This window comes from Malaclemys terrapin, chromosome 6 (genome assembly GCF_027887155.1).
Source record: "Malaclemys terrapin pileata isolate rMalTer1 chromosome 6, rMalTer1.hap1, whole genome shotgun sequence".
Taxonomy (NCBI): domain Eukaryota; kingdom Metazoa; phylum Chordata; order Testudines; family Emydidae; genus Malaclemys; species Malaclemys terrapin.
The window spans coordinates 32,328,696-32,346,422 of NC_071510.1; the positions used below are offsets into that span (position 1 = coordinate 32,328,696).

Here is a 17,727-nt window from a genome sequence, read left to right on the forward strand (position 1 = left end):
TCCCAATCTTGCATTTTTTCTTAAAACCCCCTCTTGGGGTCCATTGATTACGTGAGAATGTCAGCTTTCATGTAAATAGAAAGTTGCTGAGAAAATCTTGAAAATGGGAACACTAAAGGCTCAGAAACCAGAAGGCAAATATAAAGTATGCCAACTTTATTATTTTTTAAATTTTATTATTTTAAAGCCAGTCATGTTATTTGGGGGCCTGATTCTTGATTTTTTTAATACTTGAGGTTGACAATACAGTATGTAGAAAAGTCTATAGACCTACGCCTTGTGAGGCTGCAACATTATCGTTTTACTTAAATAACAGTGACTTAAGGAAAAAAGTGTGATCTTTTCTGTATGTAATTTAAAAGGAATAGTTTGGCTTTAAGACACTGTTTTTAAAAAAATCAGGCCAATCAAAAATGAGTGGTTTGGACCTTGGCCACTAAGAGACCAACCCTGCAAAGTGCTGAGTGTCTACTGTAACATGCTGAATATCCTCAACTCACAATGAAGTTAGTAAAGTGAAAGGAAGCCACTGTCAGTTAAAATTTTTGGTGCTCCACACCTTACAGAGTTGAACCCTTAGTTGCTAAGGTTGATCCTAAAGACTTACCAGCAGTATGTTGGGGGGTGTCCATTCCCACCTGCAAAAGTCCACAATTGTGTTTGCAAATGCATGCACCTTGTATATTGCAGGGCCTCTGTTAGAGGCCCATTAAAAACCTGGCTCTCAATATCATAAAATCTCTCTCTCTCTTATGTGTGTGTGTGTAAAAATATATGAAAATGAGACGGTACATTGAAAAATAACAATGAAAGAAGACAGAGACTGTACCCAGTTTGTAGTTTGGAAGGCAAACTTCTACAAGCTGTAGTCCTTATTTAAAGTTGTCCTGCACTGCAGCTGTTTTGTTCTTTGTTCACCCAGGAATTGAGCATAACAAGCTGCAGTGGTCCTAGGTTGCGAGGGGACACAATTCTTCTCCATGCAAGCACCTTTTGCAGCCAGCTGACATCCGTGGATATAAGCTGGACAGGGGCTACTGATTTAGGGGTCATTGCTCTAGCAGAAGCTTCTTTAAGGTAAAACACTTAAAACTGCTCCCCTTCTCCACCTGCTTGCTTTACAGCAATAGGTATACATTCCGCCTGTGGATCTGTTTATCTGTGCAAAGTAATGAAAAAGATCAATTGTATTCATTGGGCGTGATTCACTTCTATGCCAAAGTTCTGCTCAGTGTGGAGGAACTGAAGGGGGCCAGGAGTTGCATTCCAGCTCTGGCTCCCTGGTTCCCGGGTCAAGCCACAACCTTGGTGGAGTTAGTTTCTTCCTAGCAGCTCTAACTTGTGCCACTGATGCAGGTGTAACAAAAACAGAGCTCTGTCATGGACCCCTCCCTGCCTGGCTCCAAAAAGTCCCTGACTGCTCCTCGCATTGGGGGCGAGGGAGGAAACAGTAGGCATCACGGCTGGAACCAGCACACTTGTATAATTTGGGAGTTCCTCTCAGATGGAATTTTTCTGCTGGACAGATGCAGCCAGTTTCCAGCCCCTTTATGTCTCCTAAGCGTCAGAAGGGCAACAAGACAAATAAAATCGTGGTGTAACTTCTTTGAAGCTGATGGAGTTAAACTAGGGATGATTTTTTTAAATATAGAGAAATAATTGTTATTTTACATTTCAGCCTCCAGGGCCTTTCTGCTAATGGATGCCAGCTGACAGATGATGCTATAAATGCCTTGGTTGAAAAGCATGGGAAAAGGTAATTCATAGTCACACAATGATCCTGCACTGAGATATTAGCATTTTGTGGTGGGTATGCTATTATTCTTTGGCTTGTTAATGGCTAACAGTTGTTTCTCTTCTGGCAACCTACTTTTAATAAAGGTGCAACACACAGGACTGCTAGTAAAGAGACTGGTCCTAGTCACTTGACATGGGTCAGAGTTAAGAATGGTTATTTCCCTCGTATCTATTCACTACAGTGGCTCACCTACCTTTCTTGCACTTCCTGCTATGCTCATCCTGAAAAACCAAAATGCTACCTTAACTCTGACCATATTTATATGGTATATGTTCAAACCACCTGAACACAATGCACCAACATATAACCAATCACAACATATGTAAAAATACCTGAACATATAACGAATAATCTTACTTTTAGTTTAGTTAGACTTAAGACTGCTTGGGTATTTTCTTTTTTTCAAGATAAGGGTGGAAATTTATGAGCTGTAAGGAATGTAAGGGAGGTAACTAGGGTTGAGATGGGGAACTGATGAATGGAGCATGGAAGAGAGACTGAACAACGGAACTGTTTCTTTGTGTGCTTTATAGAATGTATGTTGGTTTATACAAGGTCTAACAACCTTAACTCAAAGCTAACAAAGTTTTGTTGTGTGAAAATATGTATTGGGCAGCATGCTCAAGCCCTCTGATGGCAGTAGATCAAAAGGAGATAAGAGGAGATTTCATAGTAAGCTTTAAGTAAGCATGGGAGTGAACATGAAGTATGTAGGAGGTAGCACATCATTTTGTGAAGGAGTGAGATGTAATGGAATACTTCTGTAAATAACTTGCTGAATGCAGACTCTGCTAAAAATTTGTAATTAAAAATAAAAGTTAGGAATAGATAATAAATCTGTTGGGAACCCATTGCAGCTAATGAAAAATCATTTTTTTATATTGCTTATTTCAGCAATAGGGTATAATAAGACATGCGCCACTAAGCGATAAAAGCAAATCTTGGCTGTGTAGTAGCGAAGCAATAAATCAAAAAGATCACATGCATGAATTGTGATCTTTTTTCCCTACCCAGACAAAGAGGTACTTTGAGACAGACTTGCTCGCTTGTCAATGGACGTCCTTCTAAAACATGGCATCATAAAACATGAAAATCTAGTTTTATTGTGTTTCTGACATTCCATTTGTTATTGCTAACAAGCATGACTCAGAGGATGAATAAACCCAGCCAGCTGAGACCTATGTTTTTGTTTACAATCTGTGGATAGTTCTAATTCCTCAAATGTTTTGCTCAGGGAAGAAATGAAAATATCATGGTGAATGAAGTCAACAGAGATGTTTATGTAGGTTTCTGCTGAATTGTGTTGGTGCTGATTTTTAGACAGAAACTTGATTTGACTAATCAGGAGGCAGACAACCTAATAACCCAGGCAGCCACTCAGATTTTTTTGGGTAAAGTCTAAGGGCTCAGTCCTCAACTGTGACACGTGAGTTTACAGTATGTGCAGTTTGATAAAGGGAAGAGGGGAAAGGTAGCCCCTTGGTCACTTTCTTCTCCCCAAACCTGGGCACTCAAATTGCCCTGGCATAACTTAGAGCAGTCTCAGTGCTGCTTTAAGGTATGCCACCTGTAATCAGCAACTGCAGTAGCTGAAAATCTGATGGATTGCTTTTTTGCAAAGCTGCTGGATCCGGGGCCTGAGACTGAGTCCTAGCTCTTTAGAGTCTGAATTTGCATAAAAAAATTAAATGGCAAGTCAAGTGGATATTGTTTTTCATCTAAGGGCTAGGTTAAACTTCAGTCCTAAATTTAGGGCATTGGGTAGCAGCACCGTGTCCAGGAGAAACGCCTTGAAGAAATTGTGATTCAGTGGCTCCCTAGACTCCTCTCTTGCACTTGCAGGCAGGGAGTAATTTACTTCACTCCTTTTTGAGGTGCAGCATACTTGCTCCCTCATGCAACAATGACTAGAATGTGGGCATAGAGCCATGGCTCCTCCACTTGCTGCCCACTTGTTTGCAGGGAATTTTGGGTCACAGCCTCTACTATCCCCTCACACTTGAAATGGCAACCTGGGAGAGTACTATGTATGCATGCATGCAGGATGAGGGAGGAGCCTTACTCCACTGTTTAGCTGCATAGGAAAAAGACACAATCAAGCTTTTCTCAGTTATAGAAATGAAGCACATCTGACCAGCAGGAGAGAAGCTGTGGAAATAAAGGCCAAACTTTTCAATTGTAGCTTCCTAAATCTGGGCATGTTGAGGCACCTGAAGTATTGACCCGAGTTTCAGAAATATTGAGTGCACAGTCTCATTGAAATTAGTGGGAACTGTGGGTACTCAGTGCCCCTGAAAGTCAGGCCACTTACAGTATTTAGGACTCTAAATGTGAGCTTAGAAGCCTGGTTCTAAGCAACTATGTTTTAATTTTTGACCCAAAGAATTCAGATGGAGTTGAAAATCTTTAGGGAGAGGGTTTGTCATGGACATCTCCCAGAGACATACCCTGTTTACTAGAGAGGAAATAGTCAATGAGCAACATAAAACAGGACAGATTAATTTACTTTACTATTTATGGACATTATAAAGAAACAAAAACAATGTGTAGTAGGATATATGGATAAACCAAAACCAGGTAATCAACCCTAGTCCTAACTCTAACACCCATTGCAGATAAAGAAGAAATTCCCTTCATTCTCCCAATAATCAAACATAAGTGATTGAGCAGTTTTGGAATGGTTTTAGAGATTAGTCAGCAGCCTCTAAATCTGGGCTTTTTCCAGCCTGCTTTCTTGTATTTAAGTCCATATAGGAGCATGGGAATACACTGAGCTCCAGTCTCCCTTCTTTAGAGTTCATTCTCTCATCTGAAGGTAAATCTCAAGCCCACCTCCAAGTATCCATTTTAGAACTTCTCCACTCATGCTGGTTCACCAAGTCACTATCTTCTCTGCATTCAAGTCCTGCCTAAAGACTCAGATATTCAGTGACACTCACAACAAGTGAATATGTTCTTTATGAATAGGTCATAAAGATGGAGCAAGGCTAGTGTACTTGTGCCTGGTTTGTTGACCCCAGTTAGGCTTAAAAGATGGCACCTGGCCCTGGGGGGGGGGGGGGGGGGAACGATCTGGGTGAGTCAGGCCTGAGAGTCAGTCAGAAAAGGGACAGAGTGAGCGCATGAAGACCATGGGGCTCTCAATGCCTATTCCCATGGAATAGGGAGATGGGCCAGAAGGCCTGGGTATTGGAAGCAGGACAGCAGGATGTTCTCTGGGAGAGCCTGCCAGAATCCCTTGGGAGGGGAGGCAGTGGAAAACTGCTGGGGGAAAAGAGTCTCCAGGGAGAATCTCAGGGTGGGGGTGAAGTGAACAGAGCATGGAAGATTCCTGCAAGAAGCCCTGAAGGAGGAAGGACTGAGAAGTGAAGGGGAGAATCCCCTGGGAGTTGTAGCCCAGAGTGAGCTAATTTTTATTTTCTTTCGTTAATTTTGCCCATGTTGGAAGAATATAACTGCCTGAAAATAGACTCTGGAAGTGGCAATGTGTCCTTTGGGAACTGGGGAGAAGATCAGCCTTATTACAGTATAATAAGTCAAAACTGATCCTTCCTCCAAGCAGCCCATAATATCCCATCTTTTCTGTGTTTGTCTTTCAAATAGTCAGTTCTTATTGACAAGGACTGTTTTCATTTTGTGTGTGGTTCACTGCTGAGCACACTTCTAGCAGTATTATTACTATGGAACAGTATAAGGGGGGTAACTATAAGGTGGCCTATACGTCAAGCCTTTGGCATGTTCATTAATCAAAAGAAATCAGAATACATGAAGAGAGTATTCTGAAGTTAATTAAGCAAATGCTTAACTTTCAGCATGTATATAGTCCCACTAAAGTCAAGTTTAGCTCTAAAACTACTGTATAGTTTGGCTATAATGAGTGTAGCTCTGCAATTCTTTACCATTGCACTTGCTTCCAAAAGAAATCACATCATGAAATCAATGTTAGTTTAGATAGCTTCACGTATGCAGGAACCAGTTGACACAGATCTGCTGGTATTGGGTTTTTTTTGTGGATCTTCGTAAATCTCATTAAATTTAAGGTTTCAGAGTGGCAGCCGTGTTAGTCTGTATCTGCAAAAAGAACAGGAGTACTTGTGGGACCTTAGAGACTAACATATTTATTTGAGCATAAGCTTTCATGGGCTACAACCCATTTCATCAGTAGCCCACGAAAGCATATGCTCAAATAAATTAGTTAGCCTCTAAGGTGCCACAAGTACTCCTGTTCTTTTTATTAAATTTAAGGAAACTATCTAAAAGCATACTAAGAAAAGAGAAATCTAGAGCACTGTGCAGATACAAATTTTGTATCTGCATCCAATCCATGATCCACAAACGTGGTCCGTGGATATAAAGCAGATATCTGCAGATTTGCAGGGCTCTAGAGGTATCTTCTATTGCACAAGATCCTTAGCTCACAAAAGATGCTTTCTTAAAAGTTTATGGCAATTTGCACTCAGAATAGAGACTTTTTCTAGGTTAACTAATAGCCAGCAATGGTCACATTGCATCAGTTTTCAGCAATTTGAAGCCCAGTGTTAACTGGGCATGTGAGAATACAGTCTGTCTTATTAATTAGTAAGGATGACCTAAATGACACTCTGAAGAAATAGCATTGGATGAGAGAGAATGCCAGTGCTGCTTCTATTTTCAGTAAATACTGTTTTTTTTCATTATTCACAAATTGTATTACATGTTGCATGTCTTCAGAGAGATGACTTCAAAAAGTGCTTTCTTTGAGAACAAAAGATGGTGGTGATTGTCTGCCACGTTGGCCACAGAGGAGATCTTCAACATGCTCTGCAAAGTATATGAGCATGAATTAGAATTATGGAAACACAAAAAACCTTGCCCATCTATTTGATTTCCTTCAATGAATAAATTATGCAGTCTCAACGCTAGCAGGAAGCCTAAATGTTGTCTGTTATTTTAATCTGTCTGACTGCATTCATACTTAGAATGACATATAAAATACCTCTAAACAATAAATTGTTAAGCCTTCATGTACCCTTTCTTTCTTGGTATCTCACAGCCTGTCAATTAGACTAAAACAGCACATATTAAAACACAGGACACAAGCGCAATCAGTGGGAGTTGTGTATAATGGCCATATCCTTAGTGAGTGTGGATTGAAGTCAATGGAACTATGCTGATTTACACTGATGAGGCTCTGGCTCTACAGACTATTTCTGAGGGAAGAACTGAGCTCATAGAGTGTAGAATTTTTTATTTTTTTAAGAAATAGGTGTAATCCAGCTGCAATGGACACTTTTTTATGTAGTTTCAAAAGCCTCTAGCCCACCTGTTGGTGGAGATGCTAATGGCAAATATTTGTAATAAGGGTAAACATATAATCCCAATAATAGTCTTGCAGAGTGACAGCAGTATCTTTAATAACAGTTTTAAGAGGATCCTTGGCCTACAGTTTTGCATTTAAAATCCACATTAGGCACTTACAAAAAGTGGTCTGATTTTTAGAGTTCTGCATGTCACATTGATTTCACAGCAGAAACTGGATTTCACAGTCATAGCAGGAGTTATCTCACTGAGTATTTGTCTACAGCATTCTGGGTGTAGTGCCTGTACATCTAAGGCTGGCTGTCTTAGACACTGCGAACAGGTGGTTGCCTAGGGCAACAGAATGTTTAGTTATAAGCCAGCCAGGATCTATATCCTGTAATTAAAGTTTCTTTACAATCCCTCCTACTCGCACCCTCTACTGCTTCACCACTTTCCAAAGAACACGCAATAAATCCTCCTCTCAGTGTTAACCCTATCTTATCCAAACCACACACATTTGTATTTTAATACTGATCGGAGACATGTCAGTCTCTTTGGACATTTAGAACTGATGGAATGGGTTGTATAACATACAGTGAGAGGAGGGGGAATTTTCTCTGGTGCAAAGCTGGATGAACCTATAGGGTCAAGATCAGAAGCAGAGAAAGACTAAGAAACCCCTCCCCCCAAAAAAAAATCATGACCGGAAAAAACAAAAATGAGGATTAATGTAGTATAAAAGGAACCTCAAAAATACATTTCAAAAGTACCAGAGAGAAAGAAAGATGCTAAATGAAAGTAGGAACAAAAATAAAGTGGGGAAAAAAGAATACTACGGGAAAAAGAATAGGGCCTGATCAAGTGAGGAGCTAAATTCCTTAATGACTTGAGGAGCTCAACATCTCACAAGGTGCTCAGCATTTTACACTATCCCAGACCCATCCTGAGAGAATCCAGCTATGACTTTATTGTGTGAATGAACCTATATAGTCTGAAACGCCTGATCCAGCCTACATGGCCTCTGTGGGTTTTATAAGAATGACTGCATGCTGCAGTTTCTTTAAGAATGAAATAGGCACCATGCTGTCATATTTTTGGAGCCTACTTTTTAGGGAGGCTGTGCACCCACAGCTCCCATTAATTAAGACCACATATAATTGTTTCCATAAGACCCAAGCCCCATTCAGTACGCAGAGAATGTATCAGGTTGTCTAGTGAATGAAGTAGTTTTCTGTAGGATCTCTGTGCAGTTGCAGAAGTTGGAAGGTGCACACCTTCGGTGGTTGCTGGGAGATGGCAGGCCTAGGCCCATCTAAGGCTAAAGGCCCACCTACTCACATGAGGGAGAGAAGCGTAGGCCACAAGTAAATACTAAAGAAAATAAATGAAAAAGCAGGGGTGTGAGTGATGGTTAAAGATTAGAAATCAGGAATCCAGAGTGGGACACCGAGCAGCGACACCCCTCTCCCCCCCCCAACAGCGCCCACTACTCAAAGGTGTATAAGGAGTCAGTGGACAACATCCAGAGGAACTCTGTCCAGAGATGTGAGTGGACAAGGGGCTGGAAATAGGCCTCGCAGAGCAACCCCTCCTGTGCAGCCGCCTCCTTTTGGTGTGATGGATGGCCATGTTGGCCAGCAGCAGGAGGAGGTGTGCCAACTCTGTGGGGCAGTGAATAGGATGTGCTAGGATAAACAAGTGAGGGGGGAAGTTCAGGTGGAATTTCAGGAAGAGGTTCTGGAAGAGTCAGAAGAAGGGCTGCAACCTGATGCACTCTACACAGATGTGTGGCAGGGTCTCCTCATACCACAAAAAGAAGAGGTGCAGGGGAATTCGTGAATCACGCCAGGTACACACCCGCGCTTAAAGTTCCATGGAGGAGCCACCACCTAATGTTCCTGGTGAGCTGTGGAACCAGAGTGGGGTACAGACTGGCCCACAAGGTTTCCTCACCTTCCTCATAGAATAATAGAAATATAGGACTGGAAGGGACCTCAATAGGTCACCTAGTCCAGTCCCTTGCACTGAGACAGGGCTAAGTGTTATCTAGACAATCTCTGACAGGTGTTTGTCTAAACTGTTCTTAAAAACTTCCAATGATGGAGATTCCATAACCTTCTTAGGTAATTTGTTCCAGTGCTTAACTACCTTTACAGTTAGGAAGTTTTTCCTAATGCCTAACCTTAATCTCTCTTGCTGCAATTTAAGCCCATTACTACTTCTCCTGTACCAGTGGTTAAGGAGAACAATTTATCTCTTTCCTCTTTATAACAATTTTTTTATGTACTTGAAGACTGTTATCATGTCCCCCCCCCCTTAGTCTTTTCAATCTTTCCCTTAGGTCATATTTTCTAGACCTTTAATCATTTTTGTTGCTCTCCTTTGGACTTTCTTTAAAACTTTCCTGATGTGTTGTGCCCAGAAATGGACACATTTCTGGGCACAACTGCTCCAGTTGAGGCCTTATCAGATGGCAACAGGTATCGCCACTTGGTGTCGGGGATGGACATGAGAGTGAGGGAGTGGCTAGTGTGACACACAAGGGTGTACCACTGGTTTTTGGGTGCAGTTCGGAGGCAGACTGGCTGGATGTCATGCAACCGGCTCAAGTGGCATGCTGGGGGTGGCTGGGGAGGCCCATAGGGCAGGGCCCTGATGACAAGTTTCAGAGGGCTCAAGGAAAGCAAGAGAAGCAGAAGGCAAGGCTGCCCTCACCTCCTGGAACACAGAACAGAGAACATACAGGGTGGGCAACCCCATGCACTGGCTGAGTGCCTCAGGGCCCATCCAGTTCCTCTGAGCATAACCCAGGAGGTCTCTGAGTCTGGTGGTACCACCAAGGGGCGGCTCCACCTTCTGCCCATGAAGGTGTGGGTTGTGTAGCAGGGGTTCTGTATTGGAAGGCAGGAGACTGCGAGAAGAGAAAGGATGGTCTTGTGGGTAAGACAGTTGAATGCTGCTCTGGAGAATTGGATTCTATCCCTGCCTCTGCCACAGAGTTCCTATGTGATGCTAGACAATTCACTTGAACCAAACTTTTCACAGTTGGCCACATTTTTGGGTGCCCAATTTGAGACACCCGGAACCTGATTTACAATTGGAGGTTGGCATCTCTGGCACTAAGGCAACATGGTCAAGGGAGCAAAAGGTTAGGAGTCAGGATGTGCTGAGGTCTAATGTTTGCCCTGCTCTGCCATTGATTCACTTTGTGGTTTTTGGGAAATCACTATATCTTTGTCTCAGTTTCCCTGTCTGTAAAATGGGGATGATAGTGTTCTCTTGTCTCCCAGGGAGTTGCAGAGATAAATTTATTAACATTTGTGAAGCACAATAATTCTACAGTGATGAGCAATATAGAAAGCCCTAGGAGAAATCTAATAATTCTGTACTCAATGCAGCATTTGGATAGTGCACAGTGAATAAGGTAAGGGCCACATATTGAGTAATAAGTATAAAAAGAGATATTAAATAGCTGCCTTATTCCCTGAGAGCCATCCACCCTGTACACTGGACTCCACCACAAGAGCAGAACTCTTGTGGAAGAAATAGTAAAGACTGTACCATAATGCATATACACAAAGGGGCCAAATTAAGATCTCCCGGGCAGCCTGAATACTGGCATCTCCTACGTTTTGAATGTTTGACTTTGCTAAATAAATAATTCTTTTGACATAGATTTTTATATATAATCATTAACATATTACCAAATATATATTATACTGCCACATATATTTTAAATATTTTTCTTGCTCAACTTACCCCAGTAGGCACGCACAATTGCTCACAAGGCCAATTGTGTAATAATATCTCTTTTCTTTTCTAAACAACTTCCTCCTGCTTGCTAAACAATTTTGTGCCACTACAAGCTGAGGACTGGGACAACAATGTGACTTCCATGGTTCTGAATTGTATTGTCGCAAACGCTAGTTTGTGGCCTCAGTTCAAGGAATCCAGGAGGAAGGGGTGGAGGTCAAGTATATAAGAAATGATAGGGGACAGATTCAATACTGCATCCACCTTCTGCAAGGTGCAACAGAGCAGGGATCTGTTGGAAACTGCTTACAAGTCCCTGATTCTTTGCCCCCGCCCCAATCCTGATACAGTTTAGAACAGCCATGGGGCTGTTTAACCTTGTGGCACTTGATATGACCTCCAAAGGACCCTGTACCCAGTAGTGAGGAGCTGGAGAAGAAATTTTTATGTTCTGGCCATTCCCTGTCCTGGCTCCCAACATGCCCTGGCTGCTCCTGATGTGCCTCCTGCATTGGGTGCTGCAGGAGTGAAATCATACGAGCCAGCTCTACACCTGTTGGGGACTCTCCCATGTACGGTGTGGCACCAGAAGGGACTTTTGGGAGATTTCCACTCTTTACATTCCCTCGAGAATCTAGATTTCTAGAAAAGTCAACAGCAGTGCAGGCTTCATGACAGTGCCCTGTCAGTGTGCCTCATCTTAGGCAGAAAGGAACATCTCTAAGGGTACGTCTACATTATGAGAGTAGTTCGATTTTACTTAAATCGAATTAGTGGAACCGATATTACAAAGTCGAACGTGTGTATCCACACTAAGAACAGTAATTTGACTTTGTGAGTCCACACTAACGGGGCAAGCGTCGACATTGGAAGCGGTGCACTGTGGGCAGCTATCCCACAATTCCCACAGTCCCCGCTGCTCATTGGAATTCTGGGTCGAGCCCCCAATACCTGCTGGGGCAAAAAATGTGTCGAGGGTGGTTTTGGGTAACTGTCATCATTCAACCGTCACTCCTGCCCTCCCTCCCTGAAAGCACCTGCGGGCAATCAGTTCGCGCACTTTTCTGGTGAGTGACGCGCAGACACCACAGCACTGCGAGCATGGAGCCCCCTGTGACCATCGCTGCAGTTATGGCTGTTGTCAACACCTCGCACCTTAACATCCACCTTTTCCAGAGGCAGATGCTGAGAAATCGGGCGAGGAAGCTACGGCAGCACGGTGAAGACATGAAGTTTGAGAGTGGCACAGACCTCTCTCAAAGCACGGGACCCTGCGCCGTGAACATCATGGTGGCAATAGGTCATGTTGATGCTGTGGAATGGTGATTCTGGGCCTGGGAAACAAGCACAGACTGGTGGGACCACATAGTGCTGCAGGTCTGGGATGAATCACAGTGACTGCAAAACTTTCAGATGCGTAAGGGAACTTTCCTGGAACTTTGTGAGTTGCTGTCCCCTGCCCTGAAATGCAAGGACACCCGGATGCAAGCAGCCCTGACTGTCCAGAAGCGAGTGGCCATAGCCCTCTGGAAGCTTGCAACGCCAGACAGCTACCGGTCAGTCGCGAATCACTTTGGCGTCGGCAAATCTACCGTGGAGGTTGCTGTGATGCAAGTAGCCAACGCAATCGTTGAGCTACTGCTGTCAAAGGTAGTGACCCTTGGAAACGTCCAGGTCATCATAGATGGCTTCGCTGCGATGGGATTCCCAAACTGCGGTGGGGCTATAGATGGAACTCACATCCCTATCCTGGGACCGGACCATCAGGCCAGCCAGTACATTAACCAAAAGGGCTACTTTTCAATGGTGCTGCAAGCACTGGTGGACCATAGGGGACGTTTTACAAACATCAACATAGGATGGCTGGGCAAGGTTCATGACGCTCGTGTTTTCAGGAACTCTGGTCTGTTTAGATGGCTGCAGGAAGGTATTTACTTCCCGGACCAGAAAATAACTGTTGGGGATGTGGAGATGCCTATAGTGATCCTCGGGGACCCAGCCTACCCGCTAATGCCCTGGCTCATGAAGCCCTATACAGACCTCCTGGACAGTGAAAAAGAACTCTTCAACTACCGACTGAGCAAGTGCAGAATGGTGGTGGAGTGTGCTTTTGGACGTCTCAAGGGGAGATGGAGAAGCTTACTGACTCTCTCTGATCTCAGCGAAACCAATATCCCCGTTGTTATTGCAGCTTGCTGTGTGCTCCACAATCTCTGTGAGAGCAAGGGGGAGACGTTTATGGCAGGGTGGGAGGTTGAAGCACATTGCCTGGCTGCTGATTACGCCAAGCCAGACAGCCGGGCGATTAGAAGAGCGCAGCGGGATGCGCTGTGCATCCGGGAGGCTTTGAAAGCTAGGTTCCACAGTGAGCAGGGTAACCTGTGACTATTAAGTTTGTTTAAAGAGAAGCTGAACATGCCACTGTTTCTTTACCCACTTAATGTTGACTATCATCTTCAGTTACATACCTCCTTCACCCCGTTGCCCCCCTTCCAACACACCTTTAAAAATAAAATAAATGGAACTTAGTTCATTAACACCGTTTTCTTTATTAAAGGTTTCGTGGTAAAGTGTTGCAACTGGGACGCAGACTGTGGTGGGGAGTGGGTGTAGTGATGGAAAGGACGCTTCTAAACTCGAGGAATGACAGGCTCCTGCTCCTAGAGTGGTCCGCAGTGGTGGACTGGTTGTTTCAATGGAGTCTGCCACCCCTCCTTTTCGGAACTCTGTGTTTGGGGGCTATGTGACTTTGTGGCGGGGGAGGACAGTTACAGATCCCCTGCTGCGTGGCTCTGTCATCCAGGCTAAGGACCGCTGCATAAGATCTGTAACCGCCCTCCCCTGCCACAAACTCACATAGCACCTCCACACAGAACATGAAAACCACCTCCCAGACTGACCAGGGTGCCTAGTGACTGCAATGTGTGTGTGACCTGCTGCTGAATTTGCCCCCGTGTCTGTACCCTGGTAAAGGTGACTGTCCTCTCCAATTACCAACCCACTTTCCCCCCTTCAAACACGCTCTCCTCTAAAAGAACCTGACGGAAACAGTAATGAACAGAAACGTATTTTTTATTAACAACTACACAGTTAGGGGATGACACTGGGACGGGGGCTTGGGTGAGGTGCTTTTGGAGTGAAGGAAAGGACTTATCAAAACTTTGGGAATGAGAGCCATCTGGTACTTGAGCAGTCTGCAGGGGTGGAGTGACTGTTTTCACGGCCCCTGCCGCCCCTCCTTCTTGGGACTTTGGGGCGGAGGAGGAGGGCGGTTAGAGATAGAATGCAGCGGGGCTCTGTCCTCCTGCCTCCAGTCCTGCAGAAGATCTACAAGGTGCCGGAGCGTGTCCGTTTGCTCCCTCATTAGTCCAAGCAGCGTTTGAGTCACCTGCTGGTCTTCCTGCTGCCACCTGTCCTCCTGTTCGCTGTGTGATCGCTGGTATTGCAACATGTTCTCCCTCCACTGGGTCTGCTGTGCCGCCTTGGCTCGGGAGCAGCCCATAACTCGTCCCGTGTCCTTCTCTTTCGGCGCCTAATCTGCGCCAGCCTCTGGGAGGGGGATGCCGGGGTAGGTCGGGAGACACTCGCAGCTGTGGGATGGGAAAAAGGGAGTGAATTCCTCAGAAAGATACATTTTTGTGAACAATGAACATAGTCTTTCTCTGTGAACAAGACCATGCACAGCACCTATCACATGTGCACTCAGGACAAGGTCGAATTTTCGGCCTTCACATTCAGTGCCTGGGGTCTTGAAGTACAGATCACACAAGCAGGGCAGGATAGCGGAATTCGGCTAGCAGGTGGACATGGTAAGCCGTAGACTTTTGGCTGCTGAAAGCTTAATTTATAGCAGTGCCCTCCTTTCACGTTCAAAGCAGTGCCCCTAGCGTTGGCCAGTTCCTGCTGCCGGCAATCCGGCCAGCATGAACTCTGCCCCTGTCCCACCCCCCTTGCAGCTGTCCCCGGGAAAGATCCCTGCATGCTGCCCCTGTCCCGCCTCCACTGTGTGGCTGTAAACTACCGGTTACAGTTATGTAAAGGAACAGGCAATCAGTCCCGATACTAACATTCCCCTAATTTAAAGAAGGTCACCATGAGTGATATCACTTTGATGAGGATCTCGGACACAGAGAAAGACCGCATGCTGCGTGAATGCCAGCAAAAACCAGGGCCGTATGCGGCCATGCTGTGCGAGGCACTGATCCCGGAGTACTTGCTGCTAGCCTGGCACAGAAAAGTTTCCTACCATGGAGGACGCAATAAGGCCGCTCTCCCCAGGAACCTAATGCAAAGGCTTTCAAATTACCTCCAGGAGAGCTTCGTGGAGATGTCCCAGGAGGATTTCTGCTCTATCCCCAGACATATTGACACAATTTTCCGGTAGCTACACTGGCAAGGACTTAAAGGTAGAACCCCTCGGGCAAAGTAATCATGCAAAACCGGACATTTTGAGATACTTTTGCAGTAGTTGCGCTGGCAAGGACTAAAAAGGAAAGTGCCTAGGGCAAAGTAATCATGAAAAACCCATTGTTAATATTCCATTCCTGTTCTGATCAAAATAAATGTTCACATGTTTAAAACACTTACCTACTGATCCTTCCCCTGATTCAGGGTCAGGGTTAACGCCTTGGGAGGGTTCGTAAGGGATCTCCGTGAGGATGATGAAGAGATCCTGGCTGTCGGGGAAATTAGCGTTGTATGTGCTGTCGACTTCCTCGTCCTCCTCATCTCCTTCCTCATCTTCCCCGTCTGCAAACATCTCAGAGGAAGCGGCCGTCGACAATACCCAATCGTCAGAGTCCACGGGCAGTGGCAGGGTAGTGGTGGCGGCCGCACCTAGAATGGAATGCAGTGCCTCGTAGAAACGGCATGTCTGGGGCTGGGATCCGGAGCGTCCGTTTGCCGCTTTGGTCTTCTGGTAGCCTTGTCTCAGGTCCTTGATTTTCACACGGCACTGCGTTGCATCCCGGCTGTATTCTCTCTCTGTCATGGCTTTTGAGATCTTCTCGTAGATCTTCGCATTCCGTTTTTTCGATCGCAGCTCCGAAAGCACGGACTCATCGCCCCACACAGCGATCAGATCCAAGACTTCCCGATCAGTCCATGCTGGGGCCCTCTTTCTATTCTGCGATTGCATGGTCACCTCTGCTGGAGAGCTCTGCATGGTTGCCAGTGCTGCTTAGCTCGCCACGATGTCCAAACAGGAAATGAGATTCAAACTGCCCCGACAGGAAAAGGAATTCAAATTTTCCTGGGGCTTTTCCTGTGTGGCTGGTGGCTGGTCAGAGTATCCGAGCTCGGACTGCTGTCCAGAGCGTCAACAGAGTGGTGCACTGTGGGATAGTTCCTGGAGCTATTAGCGTCGAATTCCATCCACATCTACCCTAATTCGACATGGCCATGTCGAATTTAGTGCTACTCCCCTTGTCGGGGAGGAGTACAGAAATCGATTTAAAGAGACCTCTATGTCGAACTAAATAGCTTCGTTGTGTGGACGGGTGCAGGGTTAATTCGAGTTAACGCTGCTAAATTCGACATAACCTCCTAGTGTAGACCAGGCCTGAAAGTGAGAGAATCAGGAGAACCATGCCATAGAAAGGGAAAGAAAAAAAGATAAAGTATAGAGAGCTAAACTTTTATTATTTCTTTTTTAAAAATCCAGGGAATACATTTCATCTTGTCAAGGAGAAAAGAAATGTGGAGTAGAGTGAAAGGTATTCTTCTCCACCTTTGGAATAAGAAAACCTCTCTGCATAATGTCTGTTTTCTCCAGTTGTTCGGAATGATCTCATACCATGTATGTTTGTGTTCTTAGCCATTCAACTCATCTCTGTTCTATTAAGAGGAACATTGATTATCTGTCGCACTGTAGCTACCATAGACAAAGCATTTTGATGAAAGTGGCTCTTCTGTTGTTTATTTCTTTTTATTAGGTAGGACTGAATGTTCAGTGCACTTCATTTTAGGGGCTCCACATATGAATGAAGATAGTACTGTGGGAATTGCTGTAGCACTGCTTGTCTAATTTGTATTGATTAACTCAGTGCTGTCATCCAAGTGGGGCTTTAGCATTTTGCTTCTTTGCACTTGAATAATGTGTGCTGGGATGGAAAAATAGTTTTTTCTTTAAATGAAAGGCCCTATCTAATGCAATTTTCAATGTACTAATTTCTTATATTTAATACTTTAAAAAGAAGAATTTGTTTCCTTAAGATAATTAAAGTGGTTCCTCTTCATCCTTCAAAAAAAATGTTTGCCTTGAATATTGGTACTTATCTTTCATGATACAGTGTTTATTGCAGTTAATGGATGAAAAATAACCCTAGTTTATTTGGTTTATTGGTGATCCAAATTTGCATTGGATTCAAGAAGTCTAGTTCTGATCTCACCTACATTGGTGTACTGGAGTAACTGACTTCAGAGGTGTTTACTTCTGATTTACACTGATTTAAGTTAGAGCAGAAACAGACCCCAGTCTTCTTTCCCTATTCATTGATCTGAATCTCTTGGTAGCATTTGTCATAGATGCTTTTCTTCACGTGCCTAATCAGTCTGTAATTAGGGGTTGTTTAGAAGGTTTTTGTAATAATTATAATTTCTTGATAACATTTTTTTCATTTATACATTTTCAGAGTACAGATGAGCAACATGTCCCTCTGGTGCTTCTGTTTACACATAATATGATTTGTAGGCTACTTATTCCCTTTTGTAATCTTTAACTATATGTAATAGAATAACGTAAAAGAGTGAATTTAAATACCACCATATAGAATAATGATGATTGCAAAATAACCTGTTTATAATATATAAACACACGGTAACATTTATAAACCTGGCAGGAACAATATGTAATATTGATAATAGAAAAAACAGAATGTGAACCTTCTGAAATTTAC

General features: G+C 44.1%; 1 protein-coding gene across 2 annotated transcripts in view; it reads left to right on the forward strand.

The window, feature by feature from the left end:
• Nucleotides 1-17,727, forward strand: part of LOC128839568 (uncharacterized) — a 127,406-nt gene that overhangs the window by 87,704 nt on the left and 21,975 nt on the right. For both annotated transcript variants that reach the window (XM_054032654.1, XM_054032655.1), the window contains 2 exons: nucleotides 923-1,077; nucleotides 1,679-1,756. In XM_054032654.1, the coding sequence (XP_053888629.1) occupies nucleotides 923-1,077; nucleotides 1,679-1,756 (233 nt within the window). The remainder of the gene's footprint in view (nucleotides 1-922; nucleotides 1,078-1,678; nucleotides 1,757-17,727) is intronic.